General features: G+C 59.8%; 1 protein-coding gene across 3 annotated transcripts; it reads left to right on the top strand.

Moving 5' to 3' along the window:
- The first annotated feature begins 8,405 nt into the window (after positions 1 to 8,405).
- Positions 8,406 to 23,673, top strand: MXD4 (MAX dimerization protein 4). Of its 3 annotated transcripts, XM_087434808.1 has the most exons (6): positions 8,419 to 8,530; positions 8,631 to 8,730; positions 12,369 to 12,398; positions 18,398 to 18,512; positions 19,625 to 19,787; positions 20,239 to 23,673. In XM_087434808.1, the coding sequence occupies exons 1-6, from the start codon at positions 8,467 to 8,469 to the stop codon at positions 20,394 to 20,396; spliced, it is 630 nt and encodes a 209-aa protein (XP_087290934.1). In that variant the 5' UTR covers positions 8,419 to 8,466; the 3' UTR covers positions 20,397 to 23,673. The 3 variants fall into 3 exon arrangements, with proteins under 3 accessions (XP_087290935.1, XP_087290936.1, XP_087290934.1); XM_087434809.1 differs by lacking the exons at positions 19,625 to 19,787; positions 20,239 to 23,673 and adding an exon at positions 19,102 to 19,578 and having other exon boundaries at positions 8,406 to 8,530; XM_087434810.1 differs by lacking the exon at positions 12,369 to 12,398 and having other exon boundaries at positions 8,416 to 8,530.
- Positions 23,674 to 27,839: the final 4,166 nt, after the last annotated feature.

The raw sequence follows: 27,839 nt of genomic DNA, 5'->3' as shown, positions 1-27,839 counted from the left end.
CACTGGCTTGACAGCAGCACCTTCTGGAATGTCAGCTGTCTGGGGGAGGCCAACCCCTACTACCACCAACTAGGAAGTCAGCCCCCTGCAGGAGAAGCCCCCATGAAGCTATACTGTGGGATCCGCCTTCCTCTCCTCACAGGCACCCACAGTTGTCACCTTCCAGACTTGAGAGGTGGTGGCCCTCCTCGTCCACCAAGTCGGGGTGGGAGAGGGAGTGGAGACCTAGGAAACAGAATCTGCCCATTCTCAGCACAGACAGAGCCACCCTCCAGAGGAGGTATCTTGGGCCTCAGGGAGACAGGGGGAGCTCTGGTGTGGCCTGGTCCCGAGAAGCCCTCCAAGCCAGCCTTAGCCTGCCTTTGTGCAGTGGGTGGGGGTGGCAGCCCTGCCCCGAGCTGCAATGCAGGAAGGCCTGGGGCCACGGGAGCCCCCAACAAGGATGACCAGCTGTCCCATTTGACAAGGAATGAGATTTCCTGAGTTATGGGACTGTCCATGCTAAACCGGGGACGTGTGGTCACTCTGTCGTTCTACAGGGCTATCCCCGCCCCAAGGGCAGAGCCAGGACCTAGGGGTGAGGAGGGGTTAGTTGAAGGCAGAGATTCCCGCTGAGGAAGGAGCTAGAAGGAATGGGCTGCTGCACACCCACAGCAGGGGCTCTGGAGTGGGAGACCCTGGAGTTGGGGCAGGGAGAGGGCCAAGAGCTCCAGATTTGGAATCAGCCCTTGCAAGCCAGCCTTGGACCCAGAGCAGGTCAGCCTTCCTGAGTCTCAGTTTCCCCATTGTCACCATCATCGCCATCCTTCCTGCTACTATTTTCTGAGCGTTGTCCCTCTACTCTCCACGACAATCCTTCAAGGGAGCAGGATCCCCATGTCATAGATGGGGAAACTGAGGCTCGTGGAGGTTAGTAGGTGACACAGCCAGGTTGTGGGCTTTTAGGAGGGTCACACAAGAGGCAGAAGCAGAGTGCCCTGTGACGTGAGGAGCACTGAGAAGCACTGGCCCCGGCTGCCTGTGCCTGGAGGACCACTGCTGGGGAAGGCAGCACTGGAGACAGAAGCTCCTCCAGCCTCAGAGTGTCAGTACTTCCCCATCTGGCAGCTGGAGGAAGACTAGGGGGCTGCCAGGAGCCGGGCACACCTGGGTCTCAACTGCCCGCCTCACCACTCTCTCTGGGCTATGCAGAGGCCTTGGGGGAGGCTGTCATGATCTCCAACACCCCCAAGCTTCTGGTAACAGGTGGGGCCCCTAGGCCTGGCTGGGCCCCCCACAGGCACTCAGGACCCAGAAGCAGCCTGCAGCCCCCAACAGGGCGGGCCACCAAGTCAAAGGATGGAGGGCCTGGGGCGGAGCTCTCTGTATCCAAGGGACCTAGGAGGCTCTGGGCAGAGACAGCCACCCTGCCTGACCTCTAGGAGGTGGCACTGGGGTGGGGAGAGGGGAAGGCCCACCTAGGGGGCTCCCTCCCACTGCAGGCTCAGCTCAGTCCAGAGGCCCCCCCCACCCACGTCCACACACCCTGGCCTTTGGAGGTGCCCCTGCTGCCTACCCCCACTTGTGGCTCATCTGTCCCCACAAACATTCTAGGGTACAGCTGGCCTTCCCTCAGACTGGTCCATCTCCCCCAGAGACCCCAGGCCAGCAGCCCCCCACACCAGCTAGCTGCATGACCCTGGGACAGGGTGGGCAGCGCATGAGAGGAGAAAGACTGTTAGTGTCATGTTGCTGATGAAGGGGATGGGACAATATCACCCGAAGAGGCCAAGCGGGAGGGGCAGGGTTGGGGGACGCTCCCCCTTCCCTCCTGTGGCCCAGGCCTGGGCTCCCTCCAGGGTCCCTGATGCAGCCCCTAATCACCACCAGGGGGCGTCCCGTCCTGCTACCTCCTCTTTCGCCTGGCCAGGGTCCTGTCTGAGTTGAGGGCAGCTGCAGCGCTGCCAGCAGGGGTCGCCCTCCAGGTCAGGTGGGGGCCCCCAGTGCAGCCACATGCAGTGGCCAGGGCCTAGTCCTCGGGGTCCTGCAGTGGTTGGAGGGACAGATCCCAAGAGAGGATTCTGGCCTGGTAAGGACCACAGGCAGGGCAGACCGCTCTCCAAACGGCTCGGCTCGGGGAGCGGGGAAGAGGGGTCCCTTTCGGAGACGGACACTGCAGACCACAGGGCTGGGGGTGGGGGCTGACAGCACCATGGAGGGAACGGCTTCCCAGCCATTCTTGGCTCTTCCTGTTCTCCGGACTCTGCAGTGGGAGCTGGGGGGAGGCAGGCAAGACCCAAAGTGCCCACCCCATACCCCGGCATGACCCAGAGTCTTGGAGGTGCTTGTGTCCTCCCAGGCCCACCCAGAGCCACCTCCTCCAGGCAGCCTTCCCAGACAGTGGCGCCCCCCAGCCCCCAGCCTCACATGTTTTCAGAGCAGAGCCTGGGGTCCTTTTGCAGGAGTCAGGGAACCTCACAGAGCCTCTCCTCCTCTGAGACTGAGGGCGCGGATTCCAGGCCGGCGGGGAGCAGTTGCTGGAAGGTAATCTCGCCCCAAAGACTTAAACACACAAGCGGCTCTGGGTCCTGCTGCTGTGCGCATTTGCCCCCAAATGGTCGGGGCACCTTAGGGCTGGAGCCTGCACTTGAGCGGGGCAAAGATGGGCACCCAGACACCCCAGGCCTCTCCTGCCCTTGGGGGTCTGCAGGTCTGGGGGCCATACGAGCTGGCTGAGCAGGCTGGGCCTTGAGGGGTGAGCAAGATCTCTGTGGAGATGGGGGCCAGAGCTACAGAGGCACAGAACAGCCTGGAGAGTTTGAGAAATGGTGACACTCCTGGTGAGGCTGGAGCACAGATGGGGAACAGGCTGGGTCACCCCTGGTGCCAAATGCTGGGCTTTCTCCTGAGGGCACTGGGGAGCCATGGAAGTGTTCTGAGCAGGGGAGGACATGGTCAGATTTGGGGTTTGGAGACCTTGCAGGGAGGATGGGTTGGTGGGGCAGAGGCCAAGGACCCCACTGCCGGGACCTGAGCTCCATCAGAGGCAGTAACATAGCTTAGCCACAGTCACCGCTCTGACCTTGCTGTCCCCCCGACCTCCATCACTCAGGACCCTGCTGAGCGTGTGGGCTGTGATCTGAGAGGCCGCTGCACCCTCAGAGAGAGGCAGCTTGGGCCACACTTGCCAGAGCCCAACCTGCTGCCCTCTGGGTCTAGAAGCAGCTGGATGACCTGGGGCCCAGGGGTGGGGGCTTGGGGGGTGGGTTTCCTGGGCTCCAGCCCTCAGGGCATCCAGCCTGAGACTAGGAGGCCTCTACTCAGGACCACGTGTAGCAGCCAGGCATGGGCCCTCAAGGCTTCCAAGAGAAGGGTGGGGAAGCAGGCCGGGAAGGCCCAGGCCAGAGGACCCTAGACGGCAGGACTGGGAGAGGGGTGTTCGGGTGAACCTCAAGGCCCCTATTGTTCACAGGGAGGAGACCTGCCCATCTACTCTGGATTCATCCTCCTCTGCCTTAGAGAAGAAAGGGCCCACAGCCATTAGGGGCCCTGGAGCAGCAGCAGGGCCAAGCTGGGTCCCCTGGCCTGCCCACCTGAGCCTGGGCCTGGCCCCTGGGAATGGAGGAGGGCCCTGGCCCTGAGCTGTCAGAGGTCCTGCCCTCTGGCTTTGGAGGCCACACGTGACAGCACAGCAAATGCATGAATCTGCACCACACCCCTCATTCATAACTTTTTGTCCTGTAAAAAATTTTTAAAAGAAAATTTAATTGTTTTGCTTTTGGACATTTCTGGCTATAAGAAATTCATTTAATTTACAATTATCTGAATTTTCCAGGGGTCATTGAGTATAGTGGGAAAATTTTGTAAAGTGAGAAAAAAATCTGTCCTACAAATTGTTCACAAATATAATGATCTGTTTTCTTATTATTTTTTTTTAAGATCAGCCCTGAGCTAACATCCATGTCAACCCTCCTCTTTTTTTTTTTTTTTTTTTTGCTGAGGAAGACTGGCCCTGAGCTAACATCTATTGCCAATCCTCCTCTTTTTTTTCCCTTACTGGCCAACCCCGGGCCGCCACTAGCAGAGCGCGCGCACTTAACTGCTAAGCCACGGGTCCGGCCCCGTTTTCTTATTTTAAATTTAAAAATAACATTGACATTATGTTAGGTTATGCAGACATTTAATTACATCTTCATGCATCTTGGTTTTGCTGTCTTGTTACTGTGTTCTGGAGGTAATTTTTTCCTGACTGGTAAACTTTGAAGGCCCCCAAATGCTCCGAGGCCTGGCCTGGTACCCGTGGCTGGCTACCTTGGGCAGCTACCACGGCACCCTAGGTTTGATCGTGACTGGGCAGGCCCTGCCCCATTCCCTGTGTGTAGGGCCAAGGATTAATATTCCTGCCACTTCCTGGGCATCCCTTTGTGCCCAGCCCACTGCTGCCCGGGGCTTTCCATGCATCCTTCATTGTACCCCACAACCACCCCAGAGGTAGGTACTGTAAATTCCCTTTTGTAGCTGGGGAAACCAGCTAAGAGATTAAGTGACTTGGCCAAGGTCTTGTGGCTAGACTAGAATCTAGGGCAGCTTTGAGGGAGGGACCCAGTGACAGAAGCCCCCCAGGATCTCCCCGGGTCCTGGACACACCAGCCATCTTGGTGCAGGGGAGCCAACACTTCTAGGAGGCTGGTCGCAATGCTGGGCTAGGAGTGGCCCTCCAGCGCCTGATGACCCCGGGCCAGGCTCTGTCCCTAGGCTCCCCAGACCCAGACCCTGCCTGCAGGGAGCTGTGTAAACCTGCCACCCCCCCAGGGTCTGAGGAGATGCAGGCTGCAGGAGGATTCCAGCCGACCCAAGTGGGCAGGGCAGCCCCTCGGTCTCAGCCTCCTGCCCAGAGTGCTGGGCTGGGGACCTGGGTGGCAGCGGGGAGTCCACCCCAGTGACTGAGGAGGCAAGAGAGGAGGTGGGGCCAGGGCCGGTCATCCTGGAAGCGTGAGAAGGAGGCTCTGGAGGAGGAAGGGCCTCTCAGACCTTCCCACCTGGGTGGGGGTGCTTCCTAATGCTGTGCTGAGAGCCAGAGACATGTTCCCAAATCAGTATATCTGGCGGTGATAGGGATCCTGGGTCCAGAGAAAGGGAACCAGGGCCTGGTGAGTGTGGGGGAGACCAGGAATCAGTCTTCTAGAGGTTTCTTTCCCTCAGGTCTCCTTAGGGCCTTGAATACCCTCACAGGATCCCGGGGGTGGGGAATAAACCAGTCTTTCCCAAGCTTTGGGACCAGAAATCCTCATGCCATACTCCAAATGCCCCCAGAGATGAGGTGGGTCCTACCATTCTCATTTGTAGCTAGGGGAGTGAAGCTGGGGTGGGGATGGGGGGGAATCCCACGAAGCCCAGGCAGACCTGTACTTCCACCCAAATTGGGAAGTTCCTTCTAGATTCACGCCTGCCCCTCTTCCCAGAGCCCCTAGCTGGGAGCTCTGGGGTGGGCTGGGCTCCCTCAAAGGGCAGTGAGGGAGAACAATCCAGGAGGATGGGCAGCGAGGGGAATGTGGGCTGGTCCAGGAGGAATGCATGGTAGAGGGCCCAAGGCGGCATAGGTGTGTGGGAAAGGGTTCAGGAGTAGGAGCAGGGGAGGTCCACAGCCCCCTCTTGGGCTCTAAATGGAGATAAGGGTAGGCTGCCTGGGCTCCCAGAGGGAGGAGGCCTGAGATGTCTGCCTCTTCCCTTCTGGGCATGGACCTTGCTGGTTGCCGCTCTGACGGGTCCCTGCACTGGAGAAGGGGCAGGAAGGGCTGGGCAGGTGTGGGAGAGGGGGGTAGATGAGGAGGCAGCTGGCCTACCCTGGGCTCAGGGAAGGCTCCCTGGAGGAGGTGATACAGCCCCACCAGAGACCTGACCTACAGAAGTGGGTCTAGGGGTGGCACCGTGCCAGCATCCTCAGGCTCTGGACCAGCCAGTCCAGACCCAGGGGGCATCAGGCCCCAGGACCACTGTAGTGCCTATGCACCCATCTGGGGTGGCATGGTGAGGCCCGTGGGTGTGCAGACTTGGCTGGCCCCAAGAGACACCAACACCCACCCCCCTTACGGCCTTCCCCGCTAGCTCCCCTAACTCATGGCTTAGCGTCCTCCGGGATCTCCCCTGGGGGCTCTGCCCCTGCCTGCCCGCCAACAGGCCCAGAAAAAGGTCGGCTTGAGAACCCGCCCCACCCCGCCTGCCGCTCCCTCTCTCCTCTCCTCTCCCCGCCACCCCCCACGCCATCCGGCCCACGCGGCGCCTATCTGTGTCCGCGCCAGACCCCGCCCTCCTGCCAGCCCCTCGCTCACGCCGTCGACCCGGCCCACCACACTCACAGGCAGTGTGGAGACCCGCGGGCACCGGAGCATCTGGGTGTGGCTGGGGGAGGGGTCCCCAAAATGCCGTAGATGTAGATGGAGGTAGGGTGGGGGACCAGCCCGTCTCCTCTCAGGCTGGTAGGCAGCACGCTCGGGGCTCCCGCAGTCACACCTGGGCACCTGCACCACCTGCTGTGGCACAGAGTGCACCTCATGCCCCATGGCAGGAAGGAAGGTGGGCATCTGGCAGGTGCCCACTAGGCAAGGTGTCGGCTGGCTTTAGGATTGGGGCCAGCAGTCCACCCCTCACGTAAGCAGGGATGGAGTAACCCTGCAAAATGCTGATCCCCTGATGGTGAGCCTGGGATCCTGCCTCCCATAGCCCAGAATGCACCCGGCCCTCCTCAGAGCTGGGCACCTGCTTTTACCCTGCACAGCTCTGTGCAGCCTTCCAGACTAACCTGGAGGGCCACAGCACCCAGCTCTTGTTACAGGCTCTGCCCTGGCCCTGGGGTGACTGTGGGGCAGGAGCAGGAATATTCCTAAATCCATTGCTCAGATCACAGAAGTCATGTTGGGCCAGGAGATGGCTTGGTCTCCACGCTCCTGTGTCACCAGCCCTGGGTCGTGTGTATGGGTGCACTAATCTCCATTCCGCTAGGATTTCCGGGAGACCCTGGTGAATCCCTAAACCTCAGGATTCCCAGTTTCCTTTTCTGTAAATTGGGGATGCGGAAACACACGAGGAAATACATATAAAGCTTCCAATAGGTCCTAGGACTGAAAGTGCTGAGGTTTTTATAGTTCTTGTTCTGTTTTGTTGGCAGCAGCAGTGACCCCCGCCCCCTTCAGAATTTCTGTCGGGGGTCCAGCCACCCTATCTCCCACACTCTCCAGCCTGCTGGTCCCCTCCTCAGGAGCTCCCAGGCTACCTGTCTCAACAACCAGTGAAAGGGAAGATCAAGGGGGACTGAGGCCAGTCTGGGGCTTCCCCCAGGCTGCCAGTCCCTGCTCCTACGGGGCCAGCTTAGGGTCAGGAGTCACTAGGGCCACCCGCCAGCTTGATGAGGAGCTCTCTCCCCCTCATGGAGGCAACTCTCTTCCCTAGAAAGCACTTCCTTGGCCAGCGCCTGTCCCACCCTTCAGACCAGACACGAGCACGCAGCCCCCAACTCATGGGAGCCCCTCCCGACCGTGGCGACAGACCTTTGACCCCCTTCTCTAGGCCGAGGGCTCCTCCTTCGGCCCTGGGGTCCACCGCAGCTCTGAGGGACCCCTCCCTCTCTGGGCCTGTTTTCTCATTGAGATCCTCAAGGAGACCTGGTTCTTAGGCTCAGACCGTCCAGCCCCCTCCTCCAAGCCCCGGCCTTTCCTGGGGTCACTGTGGGTCCGGCAGGGAGGGTGTCGTTTTGCAGCCCCACGCGAGACCCCGAGGAAACCGCGAGGCCCGGTGTTCCCGCGGAGCCAGTGTTGCATAGGGACCGGGGGCCACAGGTTCCTGCGCACACTGTGCAGCCCAAGCAAACCGCGGGGCGCACGAGACGCTCCCCGCGCCCTAACCGGCCCCGGCGAGGGCGACGGGCAGTGCCCCCGCGCTCGCTTCCTCTCGGCAACGCGTCCAGCCGCTGCGCCCTCATTGGCCGCGCGCCCCGCTACCGGCCATTGGTCCGCAGGCCCTATTTTACATAGACCGTTCTGGGCCAATCGGCGCCCGGCGCCTACTTAACATGCACGCCGGCCGCCAGTCAGCGCGCGCGGGGGCCGGGCCACCACGTGCTGTTGCTAAGCTTGGGCTTCTAAATTGTTACTACAGCGGCGGCCTATCGGAACCGAGCTTAGCATCTGTCAACATTCTCGGCCAGGCCCGAGGCGTTCGGCCGGCTCCCATTGGCCCGGGTCCGCCCCAGCGCCCGCCCCCGGAGCCGCAACGCCGGCCCCCATTGGCTGCGCCGGCCGCCGCTCGCCCTTATGTGTCAATTTGAGGGCCCGAGGCGGAGGGTGGCGGCCCAGCGCTCAGCGAGTCCGCGGGAGTCGGGGAAGTGGGGCCGCCGGGTGCGCGGGGCGGGCGGCGAGCGGAGCCGGCCGGAGGGGGCCGGGCAGCGGCCGCCGCCGTCCCGGAGCGCGTGGGCGGGCGCGGGCGGGCGGGAGGATGGAGCTGAATTCCCTGCTGATCCTGCTGGAGGCGGCCGAGTACCTGGAGCGCAGGGACCGAGGTAGCGCCCGCGCCCCTTTGTGCGCCGGGCCGCGGGCTGGCGGGCGGCGGCGGGGCCGGGGCCAGGGCGGGGGCCTGCTGACCGCGCCGTCTGTCCGCAGAGGCCGAGCACGGCTACGCCTCGGTGCTGCCCTTCGACGGCGACTTCGCCAGGAAGAAAACAAAGGCGGCCGGCCTGGTGCGCAAGGCCCCGAACAACAGGTACCGCCCCCCGCGCAGCCGTCCCCCACCCCACCGCCGGTCCGGGGCCCGGGCTCACCCCTCGGGAGCGCCCTCCCCCGGCCCCGACCCCCGTCCCGCAGCCCGGCCACCGCCGCGCGCCCCGGCGGCCAGCCTGGAGGAGGAGGCGCGCCGGGCCGCGGCCGCAACCCCGCCCGGCCGGCCCCGCCCGCGCCGTCGCCATCTTCCCGCGGCCGCGCCTCCTCGGCCTCTCGCGTAAACAGTGCCACGCGTACAGCGCCCGCCGCCCGGGGTCTCCTCCCGCAGCCGCTCCCCGCCCCCAAGTTGTTCTCGACTTCTCCGGGCAGGAAAAAAGTTGTCAGTGGGCGCTGGCCGGTGCCCCGTAGATCCGGGGAAACTGAGGCTCCGTGCAGAGCAGCGTGGGGCTGTCAGCCCTGACCTCTGCTCGCCGCGGGTGGGTGGGCCGCATCTCTCCGACTGTCTCCAAGGGCCGAGCCTGCTGTTGGGCTGAGTCCCCACACCGCCAGGCGCCTGGACAAAGAAGGCGCATGGAGGCCCTGCCCTGGGCCCCCAGCCCTCCCGTGGTGCGCACCACTCCTGCCCAGCCTTTTGACACAAGTGAAACTCCAGCCACAAGTGTAGGGGTCACCTTCTTTGGGACAAGAGGCCCTTTTTAAGCGGGCCGGAAGAGGGGGCAGGCTGCCATGCAGCAGCCCCTCCTGGTGCCAGTAATCTCCCCCTCCTTGTACCCGGGCTGCAGAAGCCCTGCAGCTGGGATGCACTTCCCTGGGTGGGGAGTGGGGACCCTCAGCTAGGGCTTCCGTGGGTTCCACTCTCCTGGCTGCCATGAGGACTGCAGCACACCTGGCACTGACCAGGGGCCCACTTTGGCCCCGACCATGTCACCAGGCTGGAAGCTGTGCTTGCAGGGGGCTTCCGGGCCCCTTGGCAGAGGGTGCGGCTCATTCCTGTGGCCTGCCCGTTCTTGGGAAACAGAAAGGCTGGCACAAGGACCAATCTCCTGTGACGTCCTGGCGCCCTGGGCCTGGCAAAGGATTGGTTGAGTCTCCATCTGCCCTGGCTGGACATGTCTCTGAGTCCCAGCCCCTAGTCCCCTGCTGGGGACAGTTTGGGAAAGGACATGCGTGGGGGGGCGGGTACCACGGCCTCAGGCCTCCTCAGTGAGCTAGCCAGGCCCCTCCTGTTGGGTCTTGCTGTCCCCAGTGCCCAGCTACCCATGGAAAACTCTGGGACGTGACCTTGGACTTGCATGGTAGGGGGTCCCCAATGCTTATCACCAGAATTGTAGTTAGGGCTCTCCAGGTGCTTCCTATGTACTGTGTTTCATGCACATGCTGATTAATATTTACCCAAGCCCATGAAGGAGATGTTATTTTTATCTCCATTTTGGGGCTGAGGAAACTGAGGCATAGAGAGATTGAACTACTTGTCCGGGGCCACCCTCTCACCTCTGGGACTCCTGTTCTGAGGTGGGGTGCTGGCCTTCTGCATCCTACTGGGATGGAGACCTTGAGGGCGCCGGGAGGGACCGAGAGGGTCTCACGGGCTCCGGTGCACCTCCCTGCTGGTTCCTCTGGGCAGAACCTGACCCCCCCAGTGCCTGAGGCACTCCAGGCCTCACAGGGATGGCTCCTCGAGGCTGTCCTGGCCCGGAGGATCAGGGCTCTGACTTGGCAGGGCAGCCTCACACCTGCAAGGCTTCTGTGTTCCAGCACAGCTGGGGCCAGGGTGTAGGGTGGGTAGTGGGGCAGGAGGGCAACGTTTGTGGGGGGACAGCGGCCCCATTGGTTGCCAGGCCTTTAGGAAGGACTATTCAGGGGCAGTGGTTCAGCAGGAGGGGCCTGGAGCCAGCCTGCTGGGGATCAGGTCCTACAGGGAAGTGGGCAGATGTCGAGGGGTTGAAGTGAGGACCAAGCGAGGTGATGCCAGGAACGCGCTTAGTATAGCCCCAGGCGGGCTGTCCCACCTCTCCACCTCTCCTCCAGCCACCATGTGAAGCATGGCCCAGGACAGGGTGCTCCTGGGACCTGTGAGGAATCTCCCCGCAAGGTTCCTGCGGGTATCTGGACCTGGGAGGAGTCCCAGGAGGGACTCTGGGCCCCTCTCCGTCCCCTGGCTGTCCCTCTTCCTCCAGGACGAGGTCCAGTGCAGCCTGCGAGGGGGCGGGCGGGCTTCTCTGTATTAAAGGGCACTCACTGACCCTTACTTTCTTCACAAGTGAGCAGACCTACAGACCCACACCGCAAGGCTGAGGTTCAGACCAGCAAGAAGCCCGATGGCTGTGTCCCCTCCTGGCCTTAGCCAGCCCTGGCAGAGGTTCTGAGGCTCCTTGCCTAGCCCATGTGACCAGCAAACCCTCGAGGTCCCTGGAACCTGTGGGGCTGGAGGCTCTCCTGAGGCTGCACGGGGAGGCCCAGGGAGCTGGCTGCCCCAGTGGGAGGAGGGGAGGCCTTGGGTCCCAGTTGGCTATGGTGGAGCCACGAGCCATGGCAGGTGGCAGAGGCAAGCAGGATAGGCACGCACTCTGGCCTGAGGGGTGGGGACGGGAGACATCTAGTCCTGAGTTCCTGGAGCAGGAGAGAGTGAGGGCAGGCAGGCAGAGATCAGCAGAAGTGCCAGGAAGGAGTGAGAGGTAGAGGGCACAGGGCTCCATTTGGGTGTGCTCTGAGGTGGCTTGGGCTCTCTGCTCATGTGTGAGGCAGCCTGGGAGGCCTGGGAGCCCTGGCTGGCCCGAGGGGTCTCCGCCTGGCCTGGGAGCTTTGCCTCACTGCCTCACTGTCCCTCAGGGTGAACACTGGTGCTGCTCGCTGCAGTGCTCGTGGCTTTGTTCCCCTGTCTGAAGGGGTCAGATGGGCAGGATTTGAGCAGCAGATGCGGCCACTGCCCCTAGAGAGGCTAAGCTCAGGCCCAGGGCGGCCAGTCCTGCCGGACCATGGCCTAAGGGAAGTGGAAAGGCCAGCCTTGGTCTCCCCCCGGCCCACTGGCCCAGGGTGCATCTGCATCTCAGAGGCCCCCTTGTGGCCTGATCCCTCCTGAGCTGGGTCCACTCTGTCCCTGGGTGTCCCCATTGGTATGATGGGCTGTGATCATGCACGTGTGTAAGCCTGACGGGGTCGGGATGGTGCTCTGGCTGGTGATGTCTGGACAGGACCGCCCGTGTCCTGAAGTCCTGGCCTCTGTGCTCACCTGCACTTGGCCCTTTGTGCCAGCCCACATGGCTCCAGGGACACCACTGGCCTTGGAGAGTAGGGAGCAGAGTGGGGCTCAGTGCCCAGGCTGCCTTGGGAGCACAGTGTGGGTCAGCCCCAGGACTGGCTGTTGCTGCTCCTTGGGCCTTGCCCACCCCTTCTGGAAGGGGACTTGGACCCTTTTGCTGGCCAGAGCCCTCACGTGCCTCAGTGTGCCTCACTGGGTGAGCTGGGCGGCCCTGGGCCCCCCTGGACACAGCTGCACCTCTGTGTCTCCTGTCCTTGTCACGTGGTGCAAGGTCCCTTCGGCATTTGGTCAGCAGCTGCTGACCTGCCCCAGCCCTCCCCATCCTGGGCCATCCTGGTCTGCAGGGTCCCTGAGTAGAGCTTGGTTCCTGTGCTCTGGTGGCTGGGCAGCAGAGTGAGCTCTGTCTTTCTCTCTCTAAACAGGTCTTCACACAATGAACTAGAAAAGCACAGGTAAGCAACCCCCTGTCTACCACCCCCTGTCCCCTGATTGAGTTTCCTGACACGTCCCACCCACCCTTCTGCTGAGGGGATGCGGCCATCCCCCCGTGTGTCCTGGGTATGGCTGACCATGCTGCCAGGCCGTGCCTTCGTCTTGGGAAGGGTCAGTCTTGAAGGAAGAGTCCGGGCCCTACTCTCAGGCTTCCATGCTGGGAGGCAGCGGTGGGGGCCCAGGTCCTGTCCTTGGGAGCTCAGCCTGGGGTCTAGAGCCAAGTAGGGGTCAGGGACTTGGGACAGGGTCCCTTGTGCTGTGTAGCAATCAGGGCCAGCTTCCTGGATGAGGAAATCCATCTACTTTGGGGTATCTGAGCCTCTTTGGGAGCAGCTCTTTAGCCCTCAGGACGCTGACCTCCACCCAGAAGGGTTCAGCCCTCTTGGTCTGGGGCCTCCTGTGCCCTGGGGCCTGCTTTCCAGGGAGCTAGAGTCTTGTCCGTGGGGCAGTGGGATGGGCAGCCAGTCCCAGGTCATGCGGGCCTGGTGGGAAGCTCTGGCCTAGGGCAGGATCCAGGGGAGCCCACTTCAGGCCCACCCACTGCCTGCAGGGCTGAGTCTGCTCTGGGTCCCCCTGTGAGGAGCAGGGGGCCGGTGGTGAGAAGTGAGAAGGGCAGCATGGTGGCCTGAGGAGGTTCTCCCCTCCAGCCCCAGTCAGCTCCGGGTCCCGCCTCTGGCTGGCCCTGGCCTAGCTGCTCTGGCTGCAGGTCTTGCTCTGCCCTCAGGGGCTCTGTGACCTGGGACCTGCTCTGCAGTGGGGATGAGGCAGGCTCTGCCCCTGCGGATGGGTGCCCTTGTAGCTGATCTCAGCAAGGCCGGTGGAAGCTGTGAGTGGGTACGGGGGCCCTGAAGGCAGGAGCCCCATGCCAGGACCAGGGTGACACCCCCAAGGGATGCTGGGTAGTAGCTTTCTCCTGACCTTTGCTCCCATCTGAGAAATGGGCCAGTTCTTTCCTCCATTTTTGGACTGGAGTGTGGGAGTGGGGGTCTGGCCTGCCCTGGGAAGTTTGGTGCTTGGCCAGTTCTCTGTGTACCCCACCACCACATCTATGCCCACGGCAGCGCCAACTTCCGCTCCCCTGAGATTCGGGCCTCTGCTGGGCGGGCGCTGGGCAGGGACAGAACGCCGCGTTCTCTGGAGAAGCCACACTTCCTGGACTGGTCCTGTGTGTTTGAGGGGTTCCCAAGAGGCCATGGGGGAGGGGCAAGTGCAGGGGCCCAGAGAGCCAGGCAGGCCCTGGGGTTGCTCCCAGGCCAGAGGAGATGGCCTGCCTTGACCTGGACTCAGGAACCTGGGCAGGCATGTGGGGGTGTTCTGGGGATGGCTTCCTGGGGGCAGTGCCTGGGAGAACAGCCCCTCAATGCAGACAGACAGAAGGGGGATGACATTGGCGGAGGGTAGCACTGGCATAGCGGTTTGAGGAGGAGGACAAGGGCTGACCTTTGACCCCTGCAACTACCCTTTGACCCTGGTCTTGGTTTCAGCAACCTTCTCCCAGAGCCCACCCTTAGACTGGGCCTCATGGGCCCTTTTGAGACACACAGGCGGAGTGGGTGGGCAGCCTGGGATCTCTGTGCACACCCCCCAAGCCCAGGGCAAGGTACTCTGTTCCTGGCTGGCGGATTGGCAGGTGTAGGCAGCCCTGAGGAGCCCACGGGCTCGGAACAGGGACCTGTATGGTGGGGACCTCGGTCATGGCTGTACCTGTGACTGCCTGATGCTGATGCCGGATGCCCCAGGCCACAGGAAGGGCTGTGTGCTGTCCCAAGGAAGGAAGGAAGCACCTGGCTGGGTCACCCGGCCAGCCCCCAGGGAGGCACGCCCTGGACATTGCCTTTGCTGGAGGTGTGCCCACGTTCGGCCTGCGGGGCTTCCCCTTGCCTATGCTCTGAGCCAGCCCTCTTCTTCCTCCCCTTCCTCCCTTCGCAGACAGCAGCTCCAGCGGGTCTGCTAAGGCCAGTGCTCAGCTACTGACGCCAGGGTCCTGGGGATCATGTAGGCCACGTGTTCCTTGGCAGAAGGATCCCCTTGCCCAGCTCCAGGCTTTAGCTTTTGCATGTGTTGGGGGAGTGGCAGGGACCATCCCAAAGGCCAGCCCAGTGCTCTCAGTGGGGCCCCTGCCCACCTCTCCCCAGCATGGGGATGGTTGTCCTGCCCTGGGTGGATCCCTCCCTGCAGGGGAGGGGTAGCTGCACTGCAGCTACCCCAACAGGTCAGTCCTCCCTGTGCGGGGCTGGCCCCATCTGCCTGACGCAGCCCCACGCGGCCTTTATAAACCCCGCAATGACTAGAAGATGCAGGTGAGCAGAAGGAGAGCATGGGGCTATGCTTCTCGTCCCACCGCTGAGGGAACCACTGTTCCCTCAAGCGCTGGGGGACCCAGCAGGAGCTCTGGGTCCTTCTCTGAGGAGCAGGGCCCGTGTCAAGGGCCACGCTACAGCCAGCTGCTCAAGACGGGACTGCTGTTAACACTAATGCAGTGATTCCCAGAGGCCAGTTCTGCCTCCTGAATCCACACCGAGTTCCTTCGGGAAGTGGTGGGTTTTCAAAGTTCCCAGGAGTGCTGGGGACAGCCGCGAGGCACTGGCGGAGGGCCTGGGGCACTGCAGCAGCTTCAGAAAAGGGCTTAGTGAGAGCCCAGTGCCGCCCCAGGCTGCAGGGCCTTGGCACCCCCCCCCCCCCAGCTCCAGGGAGGTTGTGGGGATGCCCACTCCCCACAGGGGAGAGACACAGGCTCAGAAGGGCAAGGACTTGCCCAGGCCCTAGCAGCCTGCAGTCCTGTCTGAGCACCCTCCTGGGTTGGGTGGCATGCTGTCCAGAGTTAAACATTGCCTGGGTATAGTCCGGTGGCCTGGCAGTCTGTTCATGTACGTCACAGATGCTCATGCACCACTCCTGTGCCCCACCCCAGAGACAGCCATCCTAGGCAGCTGGGAGGCCTCACCTGCATCCTCCTCCGTCTCCACGTGGAGACTAACTTGGATACAAAGGGGACCTTGGTGTCCGCTGTTTCCTACCTTGACCTTTCACCTGACACCACGTGAGCACTGTCCTCCTGTGTCGCTGCGCTCTCTGCCTCCTCATCCAGGTGCCCACGTAGGACACGTGGCTGTTCTGCAGGGTTCTTAGCGCGGCCCTCTGGTCAACACAGATGGTGCTGCAGTGAATGTTGGTAAACGTGGTCTCTGCATCCCTGGGGGGTGTTTTTGTGTGACGAAAATCCTAGAAGTAGAAATGCTGGTCAAGGGTTTGAGTCGCTGCCATGGCTTCAGAACTGCCGTCCTGTTTGCTCTCCTACCGATGAAGCACGAGCTGCTGCGCACTGGCCAGCCTGAGGGCCGGCCGGCACTCCTTTCACTTCAGCCCAAATTAGTTTCTCCCGGCGAGTTCCCGCTGCCGGGTGACGTGAGTTGGAGTCGGTTCTGTGTTGGAAGAGCTGTCTGTGTTCTGCAGCTTGCCTGTTTGTGTCCTTGACTCGTTTTCACATTAAGATATTCCTTTTTTTTTTTTGATGTGTATGAGCTCACAATGTCATGAATAATAACCGTTTGTCTTTTATATGTATTGCAGATATTTTTACTGTTATTTGTCTTTTAGCTATGTTTTTTCTTTCTTGTACAAATGTGTCTTTTTCTGATTGTAAAAGTAATATGTGGTTTTTTTAGCATAGAAAACCTGGAAAATACCAAAAAAAAGCACAAAGCCAAAGAAATAAACATTGCCAACCGCCTCTCCTGGAGACGCATGCTTCCTGCTCTTCACTGTGTCTTGTTGAGTCTCTTGTGTGCGTCTGCTGTTTTTTATTTTTTTAAACAATATTGGGTCACTTGTCACATAGGTGGTTCTGTATGCTGATTTTTTTCACTTAACACTCATGATGTGAAAACGTAGAATACACTTAAAGTGATGATACGGTTGTCTCTGGGTGGTGGAATTTGGGGGTACTTTTCATTTATTTTTTTCTTCCTGTTGATTTGCATTTTCTAATTTTCCACAAAGATCACGTACTGCATATGTAATTAAACGGTAGACTGTAAGAATTGCCATTTGCTATAGAGTGAGTGGACAAGGGAACTCCACTTTCCCACTTACTGCTGGTGGCAGCACAGTGGGCCCCATTGTGGAAGGGGGTGGGTCTCTGATTAGCGGGCCCCTCCTTGAGCACAGAGTGCCATTCATTGGTGCGCTCTGCACCTCCTGCCCCATGGTTCCTGGCCCTATTCTCAGTGGGGCAGCCAGAGTGCTCGCCCCCTTGGAGGTGAGGAGGCTGAGGTTCCCTGGGCTCTGAGTGGTCATGCAGCAGGGGCCTGGGATCCAGAAGTGTGAGTTTCAGAACCCACTGGTGTGCCCCCTTCCCCAGCCCTGGGTCCATGTGGGGGTGGGGGCTCATCTCTGAAGATCCTCCACATTGAGGCAGAGGCTGGAGCCTGCTCATACACAGGTCCCCAGTGCCCAGGCTGTTCAGGCCCCAGCTCTGCGTGGCCTTGTGGCCAAGCACAGCCTTTGTCCCATGTCCTGAAAGTTCTTCCTAAGGTCTAACTTGGCTTTACCTGGAGAACTTCTAGGCCCCAGAGTGCCATGGGCTGGGGTGCCCATTGGGGAGGTGCTTTGTTATCGGGGTGCTGTGTGGATATGAGGGAGAGACTAGGGCCACAGGTTGCAGCGCAGTCAGCCCTCCTCCTGCAGGGTGGGGCTGTTATCGCCGCTCTGCAGACAGGCTCCTGCCTCACACCCAGCTGTCCCTTCCCTACCTGGGCTTTGGGTGCCCCCTCGGTCCAAAGAGAATGGCTGTCCCTGCTCACTTTCCTCCCAGGGTCTCTAAGGGCTAAGTGAGACTGTGGACTTGCTGGGGCTTCGGGACATAGGGAACGGAGATGAAAAGGTGGGACAGCAGTGTGGCACCAGCTGGGGAGAGGAGCATGTGCTGGCGTTGGCAATGGCAGGGCAGTCAGGCAGCAGGTTGTCAGAAGCCTCAAAGAAAACCTCCTACCACTTGGCCTTGCAGTTCCTCTCTTAAGAGCTTAGCCTAAGCAGAACATCAGGGTTCAGAAACAACTATGGCAACCTGCAGGGGCTCTGGCGCCCTCGGATGCTGAGGCACGTGGATCACGTGGACGTGGCGGAGACCCCAGGCCATCACGGTGGCCAGAGCATGCTTTGGGGGTGAACTTTAGCCCCCCCCCCCATGATCTCCGCCAGTCTGCCCTCCCCAGATGAGATGAGTCAGGAAGGGCAACATTTTTGCAAGGGCAGATCCAGGTCAAAGCCCCTCGCGTGAGGCCCCCTAGGTGACCAAATGCTGCTGAGTCTTACAGCTCTAGTTTTGTGAAAAAACAGCGTTCATCTGCATGGACACAGGGACAAGATCTGGAATGAAGCAGGGGTGAGAGGGGCTAGTCCTCGGCCTCCTTGGCCTGGATGGACTCATGTTTCTATGGTGACGAGAGTGACCAGAGAGCACCCTGCACTTGGTGAGGTGGGGGATGTAAATGTTGTCTGAGGCCCCTGGATCTCTGGGAGCAGCCTGACCAGTGCCCTGCATCTCCCCAACTCCCCTACCTCCTCCAGGTTGTCCCCCCTCCCCCTGGCCTCCTGGAGTCCACTGTGGCGGGTGGTGACAGCAGGGTGAGCTGGGGCTGTTACGCAGTCCCTGGCCATGGCACTCTGAGGCTCTGAGGGGCCATGAGGGGCTGGCTGACCACATAGGCCTCGGCCACAGGTCCTCCTCTTCTGCTGGGGCATCTGGAGGGCTGTGGGTGCCAGGCTGCTCGAGGGGCCGGGGGAGCTGCCAGCCAGGCTGGGAAGGGAGCGCCGGAGAGGGACCCTCAGCAGGTCTGTGCAGGAGTCCAGCTGGCTGCCTCCTGCCCTCCCCCAGACCTCTCTTCCTGCTCTGTTGCCACTGCTGTTGCCCCTGTGGGCTGTACTGCCTTCCTGACGGTTCTGTTTCTGGCTCTTTCAGACGAGCCAAACTCAGGCTCTACCTGGAGCAGCTCAAGCAGCTGGTGCCCTTGGGCCCCGACAGCACCCGCCACACCACGCTGAGTCTCCTGAAGCGCGCCAAGATGCACATCAAGGTGAGCAGGGCCATGTGCCCCGCCACCGCCCTGGCCAGCTCCCTTGGCTGACCCCAGCCTGTCCCTGTGTGCCTTGGGGGAGTGACCAGAGGGCCCAAGGGTGGGGTGGGGAGCTGCCCAGCAGGTGTACATCGGGGGCCTAGGCTCTCCGGTGGTTGAGGGTGTGTAGCACTGAGCTGCTGAGGGTTGAGGAGGACACGGGTGCGTGTTGTGTTTTGTTGGTTGGTGGTGAGAGTGGGAGGTGGTGGTGCCAGGCTGGGGGAGGTGGAGGGGGGTGACAGATCACCCTCTGGGGCCCTGGGCTCTGAGAGGCAGCAGCTTGGAGGAGATGTGGGGCCAGGAGGGGAGGGGGTTCCTTCAATGCCATTGTTATGAGGCTGTTGGCAAGTAAGAGGCCTAGTGGTGGGGGGAGCTTCTGGGGCGGAGGGTGGGGGTCGGTCTCTGGGGGCTCACAGTGGGTTGTGGGCTGAGTGAGATGTTGCTTAGGGCAGGCCCCCAAGGCCTTGAGACTGAGACCTGCTAGTTTTTGGGTCTTGGGATACTTGGGCCAACCAGGGCAGGTCTCAGTCCCTTCATGGGCTCCTTGCAGGGCCCCCTGAGCCTGCACAGGCGTTGGCACCCCAGGCAGGGTGGCAGGAGCTTTAAGAGATGCACACGCTGTGCCCTGGGGCCCTCACAGAGCAGGCAGCATCTCAGCACACGGGAAGGTGTGCACAAGGTGAGGGGCAGGGTGAGGTGCTGCAGGCACAGACTGGGTGGGGCCGGAGTGTGCAGGGAAGAGCCCCTGTGGGTAGTGCTGTCCTCCAGGAGGAGGCACCAGCCCAGGGTGGGGTGGCACTGCCCTGGGGCTTCAGGCCCACACGTGACTTGGCTTGGTCAAGCTGGCTGGTGACTGAGCCTTTTGGAGCTGGTCAGCAGACGCAGAGCACAGGGCTGGGAGGTGGCACCAGTATGACCACCTGTTGGGAGTGAGAAGCGGGTACATCCGACTTTTGGGCTCATGCCGCATGGGGGATGGGAAAGCTGCCCTGCCCAGACCTCTGTGCCCCAGTACCTGGACCCTGTGTGGGGGAGGGTGTGCCCCCCAGGCTCACAGCTCCCCCCACCCCCAGAAACTGGAGGAGCAGGACCGCCGGGCGCTGAGCATCAAGGAGCAGCTGCAGCGGGAGCACCGCTTCCTGAAGCGGCGGCTGGAGCAGCTGTCGCTGCAGAGCCTGGAGCGCGTGCGCACGGACAGCACAGGCTCTGCGGTTTCCACAGACGACTCGGAGCAAGGTGGGGACGTGGGGGCAGCCCTCACGAGTCCTTTGGGCACATACTTAATGCAGCCCGGAGGTGGGAAGCTGGGAGGGTGGGGCTGGCCAGGGAGGCAGCCTGGGGGAGGGATGGGGATGACAGCAGTGGGCAGCAGATGCCCCGTGATGGTGTGTCCCTGGCACTGTCTGAGCACCCTGTGTATAGTGGCAGAAGTGATGGGACAAAGAGGGTGAGGCACAGAGGCTAGGAGACCTGCCCTCGTGAGGGCCGGAGCCTGGCTTGGGCCTGGCAGTGTGCTTCAGGGGCTGTGTTCTTAACAGATCTGCAGACTGGGAGCCCTGTCTTTCCCCGGACCCCACCCCTGGAGCCTCTGCTCCCTCCACAGTAGGCAGCGACAGGCCCCGACTTTGAAGGGAGCCCCGGCTGGCACCCTCACAATGTTTGACTCCATCTCCTGTGTTCTCCCCAGAAGTGGACGTAGAGGGCATGGAGTTTGGCCCTGGCGAGCTGGACAGTGTTGGCAGCAGCAGTGACGTGGACGACCAGTACAGTCTGCAGAGTGGCGGCTGCAGCGATGGCAGCTATGGGCCCCTCTGCCGGCGGCCTGGGCGCCCCAGCCTCTCGTAGGTCCGGTGCTCTCTGCTTCTTGGCCCGCCTGCCTACCCGCCCAGCCAAGTGTGTCAGCCCTCCAGTCCTTGCAAGCCTCTGCACAGGCCCACTGCTGTGCCATTCTGGAAGCTCCAGCTGCCACCTGGGCTGCCCGCCTCCACCTGCCTGCCGGTCAGGGCCCTCCATGCCGCCCGCCCCTCACAGCTGGACAGGGACCCCTGCAGGGAGGCGGGGCCCAGCTCTCACGTCCCGGAGCCCAGCGTAGCCGCCCACGGTCTGTTCTCAGATTCCTAATCATTCCAGAAGTATTAAATATCATTGCTGCAAACCTCGGCGGGCGCCGTGTGAGGGGCTTAATGACCACTGCAGGGAGCTCAGACCCCAACCCTGGATCCCGGGACCGAGGAAGGAAGGAAGGCGTGGCTCTCCGTTCATCCGTCTGTCCATCTATCTGTCGGTCCACGTAGGCTCCTGAGGCATGGACAGAGGGATCTATGAAGGGCGGGACTCGGGTGAGCACCCTGGGACAGGTGGGTGGAGAGGGGCCTTTGTACCCCACTGGTTTCAGGAGCCAAGGCTGGGCCCCGGGGGGCAGGCCTGGCCACCCCACACTGAGCTGGGCAGCTTCTGCTCTGTTAGGTCCCTCAGATGTACACACGCATGCGCCTAGGCACACACACCCATCTGCACACACGCCTGTCTGCACACACGCTCGCCTGCACACACATGCACACAGACACACATGGTCACCAGACCCAGAGATCCCAGGATCCCCCAGAGGGCACATGTCCTGGGGAGATTGGCCATCATGGGTCACCTGGGCCAATGCTGGCCCCTGGCCTGTGCCTGGCTCCTCCCTCAGCTTACCTGCCCAGTCTGCACAGGGCAGGGGGCTTCTCCTCCCAGCAGGGCTGAGGTGTGCTGGGGGCCAGCCAGTTGAAGCCACTGGGTCCTCAGGGGGCTTTCTTATCTCTCTTTTTTAAAAAAGCAAAAAAAATTGCTGCACTGCCTAGCAGCCCAAAACAGGGCTCCCGGGAGAGAGGCTTTTCCCAAAAAACAAAAGAGAAGCATTTTTAAAAAGAGAAAAAAACCTCTCAAGACTCCCGGCTAAGTGACATCAGCATGTGCCACCTCTATTTCCTGTAGGAGATTTTTGTACTCTATTTTCCTAGCCATTGTTGCGTCCTTGTTTGCTGAGGGGTGGGAGCAACCCAGCGTCTCAGGGACTCATCTGTCTGTCACCGTCGTCCAAGTGTGCCTTGTGTCCCTTGTCTGGCCCCACCCCGACCACCATCACCAGCATCTCCCTTGTGGCTCACGGGACGCCCCTGGCCTGCTCAGCAGGTGCCCTCCTCGCCCCTTCTCCATGGGGCAGCCCCTCAGCAGCCACAGCTCCCAGGGAGTGAGAGACTGCTGGGCCAGGTCAGGGGCTGTGCGGGCAGCGGGGCTGCTTTCTGGTCACCTGGCAAGAGGGGCCGTGATCTGGCCTCCCAATGTTGTTCTCCCTAGTGACTGGCAGGGACCCTGTTCAGCCTGGCCTTCTAGTTGGTGGCCTGCTAACCAGGGAAATAGGTTCTCCCCTGTACCCAGCTTGAACCCTCCCCACCCCCAAGCCTGGGGTGAGGGCTCTGGATTTCAGACAGTGGCAGCTCATGAAGACAGCTGTTCACCCTGGGTGGTCAGGCCTGAGCACTAGGAGGCTTCTTTTGGCCTTTCGTCCCCAAAGTCCTTGTCCCTGGGGACCACACAGCAATATCTGGGCAGCGGGCTGTGGGGCCGACCCACAGCATTGACTGCTTCCCTCTCTGGTGCATTGTAACCAATTTCTAGATCGTGGGCAAAAATTTGTGTTTATCTTTGGTCACGCCAACAGACACCCCAGGGTGGGTGGCCTACTGAGGCAGAAAGGGGTCCCTGGAAAAGCTCTGGCACAGAACCTGCCCTACGGGGCTCAGGATGGTAGATGAAGAGCAGGGTTGTGGGGAGACAGTGCATGGAGTTGGGGAGACTGTCCAAACGGCTTGCTGGTGGTTGCAAGGAAAACTGTTCTGTTGGCATCTCATTCCAGCTCCACTGGGGTCTGGAGTGCCCAGCAGGGGCTTCTTCTGTCAGCCTGAGCATGTCCGCTCAGCGTTCCTTGCCAGCACCCCCATACCAGCTGAGCAGGGCAGGAATGCCTGCGTTTAAGAGCCTGCTTCAGAAGACACAGTGCTAGGCCCCTGGGATGGCCTGTGTGCTGAATTCTTAAAGCATCAACTCCCCGCCTCACCCCCCAACACCTGGGGGAGTTTCTGCTCCCACCTCTGGCCAGTAGAATCCTACCCAGGTGATCAGCTGTGGCCCTTGGCCAACCTTCCTGGCAGCTCAGCCTGTAGCTTTTCAGGCCGTGGTTCCTGGGTGGGCCAGGGAGTTGGCCTCCCTGGCCACCCAGACGTGCTATGGTCCCAGCTGCCCCTCCTTGCCACCAGCAACACATGCGAGGGGTGGTCCTTGGGGGCCGGGTTTTGGTGCTAGGACTTCACATCCATCCCCCCTCCCTCTGGCTCCCTGCCATTTACACAGGTTGGCCATTGCTGGTAGCCACAGGGACCCGGATGGGGCCCTGCTGAGGCCACGTTGGATTGTTAAGAGCATACCTGAGCGTTATTGGGTCTGTAGAAAGCAAATGGGACCAGGACAGGGCCACTGCGGTGCCTGTACCCTCTCTGTGTGCCCTCCCACACCCATGTGGGCCACTGTGGCACTCGGTGGCAGAGATCCTGGAACCCCAGGCTCAGGTTTGGGTCGCCACCCTGACTAGGAGGCAGCTCCCCACACGCCAGGCCACCACCACCCCGGTGCAGGCACAGCTGGCTAGGGAGGTTGCAGGACGGCTTCCCCTCCTTGGAGCCTTGGGCCCACCTCTGCAGATAGGGTCTTGGAGGCATGGTGCCCAAGCCTGCCTTCCTAGGTGGATGCCCAGCCACGGCCCTCCTGTCTGCCCCAGACAATCCCCACCTGTCTGGTGGGGCAGGCTTCCCCCACTCCCTCATCCCTGCCCTTCTCTAGCCCGGCTAACCTGGGGCCCCCTCCCCACTGCCCTGCACACAGGACTCTGACCCCTGGCCACATCTAGGGCAGTAGGGCAGGTTCCGTGCCAGAGCCTGGGGCTGCCCAGAGGGCCTGGTGCTGGCCAGGTAGGCGCATTACAAGATCCTCGCTGGAGAGAGATGGGCCACCCACCCGCCTGTTCACTGGGAGGGACTGTGCTGTACCATTCTGTCTTTGTAATATAAATACAGATTTTTATACCTCACCCCTCTGGCTTCCAGTTCTTTCCATCTCCGTGTTTGGCTCTCCTCCCCTCAGCCTCTGTAGGGAGCCTGAGCCCACTGGTGGCGTCAGTGGCCGTCACCACCCTGCCCATAGCCTCTGCTTTCTGGGAGGCATGACAGACGACAGTCCTCCCCCCACCTGCTGGCTAGCCACTGCTGAACCCCACAGTCACAGCTGCCTCCCTCGATAGTCAGACCTGGAGTTGGATGAAGGTGGAGGTCGAGGTGCAAGTCCCCTCTTTCCTACCCTGCTCTCCCAGCCTGTTTGCCAACCAGGAGCTCTTGCTGCCAGCATTCAGACTTTGTCCCTGGCCCTGGGGCTGGGGCACTGCCTCATGAGGACAGCTTGGCCCCTAGGGTGCTCCATGTTGGCCGAGTGTCCTCAGCCAGGTGCCCTGGTCCGGGTGACCTCAGCCCACCTCCTTGTGCCTGTGCCCTTTCTGCACAGCAGCTACTGGCTCTCAGGGATGGACTCTCAGAAACCCTCCTTGGCCCTCTCCTCAGCATCCCCAGAATGTCCCAGGCATGGCCTCTGCCTCCTGTCCTCAGGACATGTTGTGTGGGGTGGGGGTGTGAAAGTGTGCCCCAGCAGAGGGCAACCAGGGTAGGAAATGCCCACCTCAAGTGATGGAGAGTTGGCCAGCCAGAGCAGGGCTTTCTGGGAGCTTGGGGCTGCCATTATGGCCATGTGGCCATAGCACACTGGGGATGGCTCAGTGAGACCTGGAGGTGTCTTTTGGGGTGTCTGTGGGAGAGGACCTGCAGGGACCCCAGGAGGGGAATCTGAGTGCCACCTCCCTCCTGAAGCAGGCAGCAGTCCTCTGGGCTCTTTGAACCTGTGTGAGTGCTCCTGGGGGCCCCCCTAGAAAACAAGGGAATTCCTCCTAGGAATGCAGCCAGGTCCTCCTAGCCACACTGGGGATTTGGGTGTGAATGTAAACGGGGCATTTGAATTCCAAATACTCCTATGATTTAAAGTCCCCACCACCTTTTATTGAGGGCATGGGGGCTCCAGGAGCTGTGCTAAGTAAGCACTTTACATAATTAGCCCCTGATGTCCTCACACTGGGCCCATCTCACAGACAGGAAACTGAGGCTCAGGGTAGGTACCCACTGTCCCCAAGTGGGCCTGGGACCTGACCCTGGTCCTCTGGGAAGACCCTCTTGCTGCAAATTCCATCTCCATATTTAGGGCCTGGATTGCAGCTAGTGCCCCCCAAGTGGGACACTTGCCTCTGTCTCAACCCTCCTGCCCCCGCTCTTCTTGGCTGCCAGAATGACCTTGGTGGTCTTGTTGCCCCCTATCACCTCCAGGATTAACCAAGGTGCCTGCTCTCTCCCCATCGGCTCCTATGTCTTCAACTCAGCCCACTCCCACCCTTGCTTCCCTCCATCCCTCTGCATTCACCACCCCCTCCTCAGCTCACATCCCAGCTGGGCCACCACCTCTGGGAAGTGGGCCCTGAGTCTCCTATGCCCCTTCCTGGTACATTTTTGCAGGGATTATGGCCTCCCAAATCGGGTGCTGGTCTAACCTGGGCTAATCAGCCGCAGGGCCCTCTTTACGCCATTACCTCTCCTCCAGTCCCTAGCCAGGCCAGGCGCCTTGCACACCAGCCCCACAAGGATCTTTCCAGAATGTAAATGGATTATTGCCACTTGCCTGTTTAGCTAGCAGTGGCTCTCAACCCCTCCTTCCTCATGGCCTTCTGCCTCCTCATCCTGTCCTAAGGCCCTTTTTGAGACCCTCCCCGCTCCCAGGCCCCTCTGCTGCCCCCTTCCTCCCACAGCCCTCTAAGCACAGCCCCAAAACTCCCCCCACCCCTTGTTGGGCCATTTTGGTGAGCTCCTGACCCCAACCCGGTCCTGAGTTTGAGGACTGAGCTTTCACCTTTGTCACATGAATGTCAACTCGATGGAAGACAAACTCACTCTTCTCCCACCCTCCTCAAGCCCTGCAGCATAGGTGATGCCTTCTGTTTTCTTCTGAAGAGGAAAGATTAATAGGAAAAAGTGCCACTTTCTTGCTCAGCTGGAAGCCGAGTCAGCCAGACTTGCTCTCTGTCCATCAGCCCCAGGGTTCTGTTCTGAAGGCAGCCCCTGCATGCCTACATGTCGCCCTGAGCTGGCTCGCTCCTCCTCTCTCCAATACATGGGAGCCTCCTTGCATCTATCTCTTGCCACCTGTGTGTCACTTTTGTTACTGCAGAATCAAGCTTCTAACATGTGTCTGAGAATGTCAGTCCTCTGCTTAGAAACTCCTCACTCCCCGTGACTTGAAGCATGGAGTCCCGCCGCCGTCACTGAAAACTACATCTGGAAACAAATGATCTTTAACATCAGACTACAGTTTAAATATATCTGATATGTTTTTTAATACCAATAGGAGAAAAAAAATTCCTACAGGAAGAAAAAAAGGAGAAAAAGACAACCACAAGGACACTTGCTGCCCACAGTTCTGTTTAGTCCATTCTATCCTCATAGACTTTCTCAGTGAAGATTCATTCCTGGGTACCCTTTATCTTTTGACTCCATTAAGCACTCCACTAAAACCTCCAACAATTTCGATTGAAGGAAAGGAAGCTTGTCCTGGAAGTAAGTGTAATGTACTTGCTTTCTTAAATTCCACGTGCAAAAATGTCCTAAGAAGTCAAGTTTCCAAAGAAAACTTCCTAAGTCTGTATAGTTAAACCTATTATGTTTGTCATTTTACTCGGGGGGCTAATCCCATTGCGATTTTTACTTTACATTTTTATGGCTTTTTTTGGCCCTGCAAACATCTTTCAAAAAAATAACTACAGTCATAATTCAAACTCACATGGAGAATTTGTGGGCCCAGGAAATGACGTGGGAGTCACTACACAAGTGGGTTTCTAGAACGGCCTCATGTGCTCAGGGTCTCATTCTCCTGTCTCCTGTGGATCTTTCTATAAAGCAGCCCCTTTTCTTTCTGGCATCTTTACTTCTGTCTCCTCTGAGTTCCTCCTCACAGTCTATAAATATCCCCAAGTTCCTCCCATCTTACAACAAAACAAAACCCAAACCCTCCCCCCAGCTCTGCATTCCCACCCCCTCATCTCCCGTCATTCTCCCCCTTCTCTCTCTTTCCCTCAATCTTTGCCTCCTCAGCAAAACTTCTTGAAGGCGCTGCCTGCACAGCCTCCACTTCCTCCCCATAAGCCAGTTCGGCTGGCGTCCCATGCTGCACACCGCCCCCATCTCCAGCCCCTTGTTGGGCCAAGGGAGCCCTCCGGTCCAGGGGCTCTAACCTGGCCTCCCAGCTAACCAACAGGACTTTCTCCTCCTGGGTCCATCCCCCCTGGTTTCAGGCTGCAGCACTTGGTGAGTTTTTTCCCCTGTAATGTTTGTTTTTCAGATAATTTTAGGCTTTATTGACTTTTAGAAGGGGAGGATAAAAAAGTAAAAGAAATGAAGAATTACTAGTATGTATCTTCAACTCAAGATTAATTCATTGTATCTGCCTTAGAACATTCTTTTTTCTCTTAAAAAGAATAAGAAAAACTGTCCAGAAAGACTTCTGCCTTTCCTATGTCACACTAGACTAGGACATTGTCTAACAAGCCACGTTAGGGTCATTTGATGTTGGGGGTCGTGGGAGTACTATGTAGTAATGACCAGGACCCCAGACTTTGCACATTTAGACGTTAATTTGTAGAGGATTGGTAAGTAAAAAATGATTTTTGTCTGGTAGATATGCAAATGAATTCTGTCCAATACAAATGACAACTTCAAAGTTATCATTTGGTGTCATTGGACTGTGGGCATCAACCAGATTCGCATCGAACTTTGCAACCTAATTTCAGCACTCTTTTTTTCATTGACTACACCCGTCGTGGTTCTGGCATCCTCCTTGGAAACCACGTTTCACCTTGAGTTAAATCTGTCTTTGACGCGTATCCAGTCTTTGTTAATATAAGTTATATTTTCAACTTTTTAAAAGTTATATTTTGAAAATGGTATTGTGGAGGGAGTCAGCTTTTGCTTAGTGGTCAGATGAGGGCTTGGGAATTAAGTGCTTTTGCAAAATAACGTTCATTGTAAGAGATAGTAAGGCGAGTAATAACAGCTAAGCCCTAAGACCACCAGGCATTGCTCCCATTGCTCTAGATCCATGAGCTCGTTCAGC

The sequence above is a fragment of the Ceratotherium simum genome, chromosome 8 (assembly GCF_057802395.1).
Source record: "Ceratotherium simum simum isolate JZ-2026a chromosome 8, ASM5780239v1, whole genome shotgun sequence".
Taxonomy (NCBI): Eukaryota; Metazoa; Chordata; class Mammalia; order Perissodactyla; family Rhinocerotidae; genus Ceratotherium; species Ceratotherium simum.
This window is presented reverse-complemented; position numbering and strand designations above follow the sequence as displayed.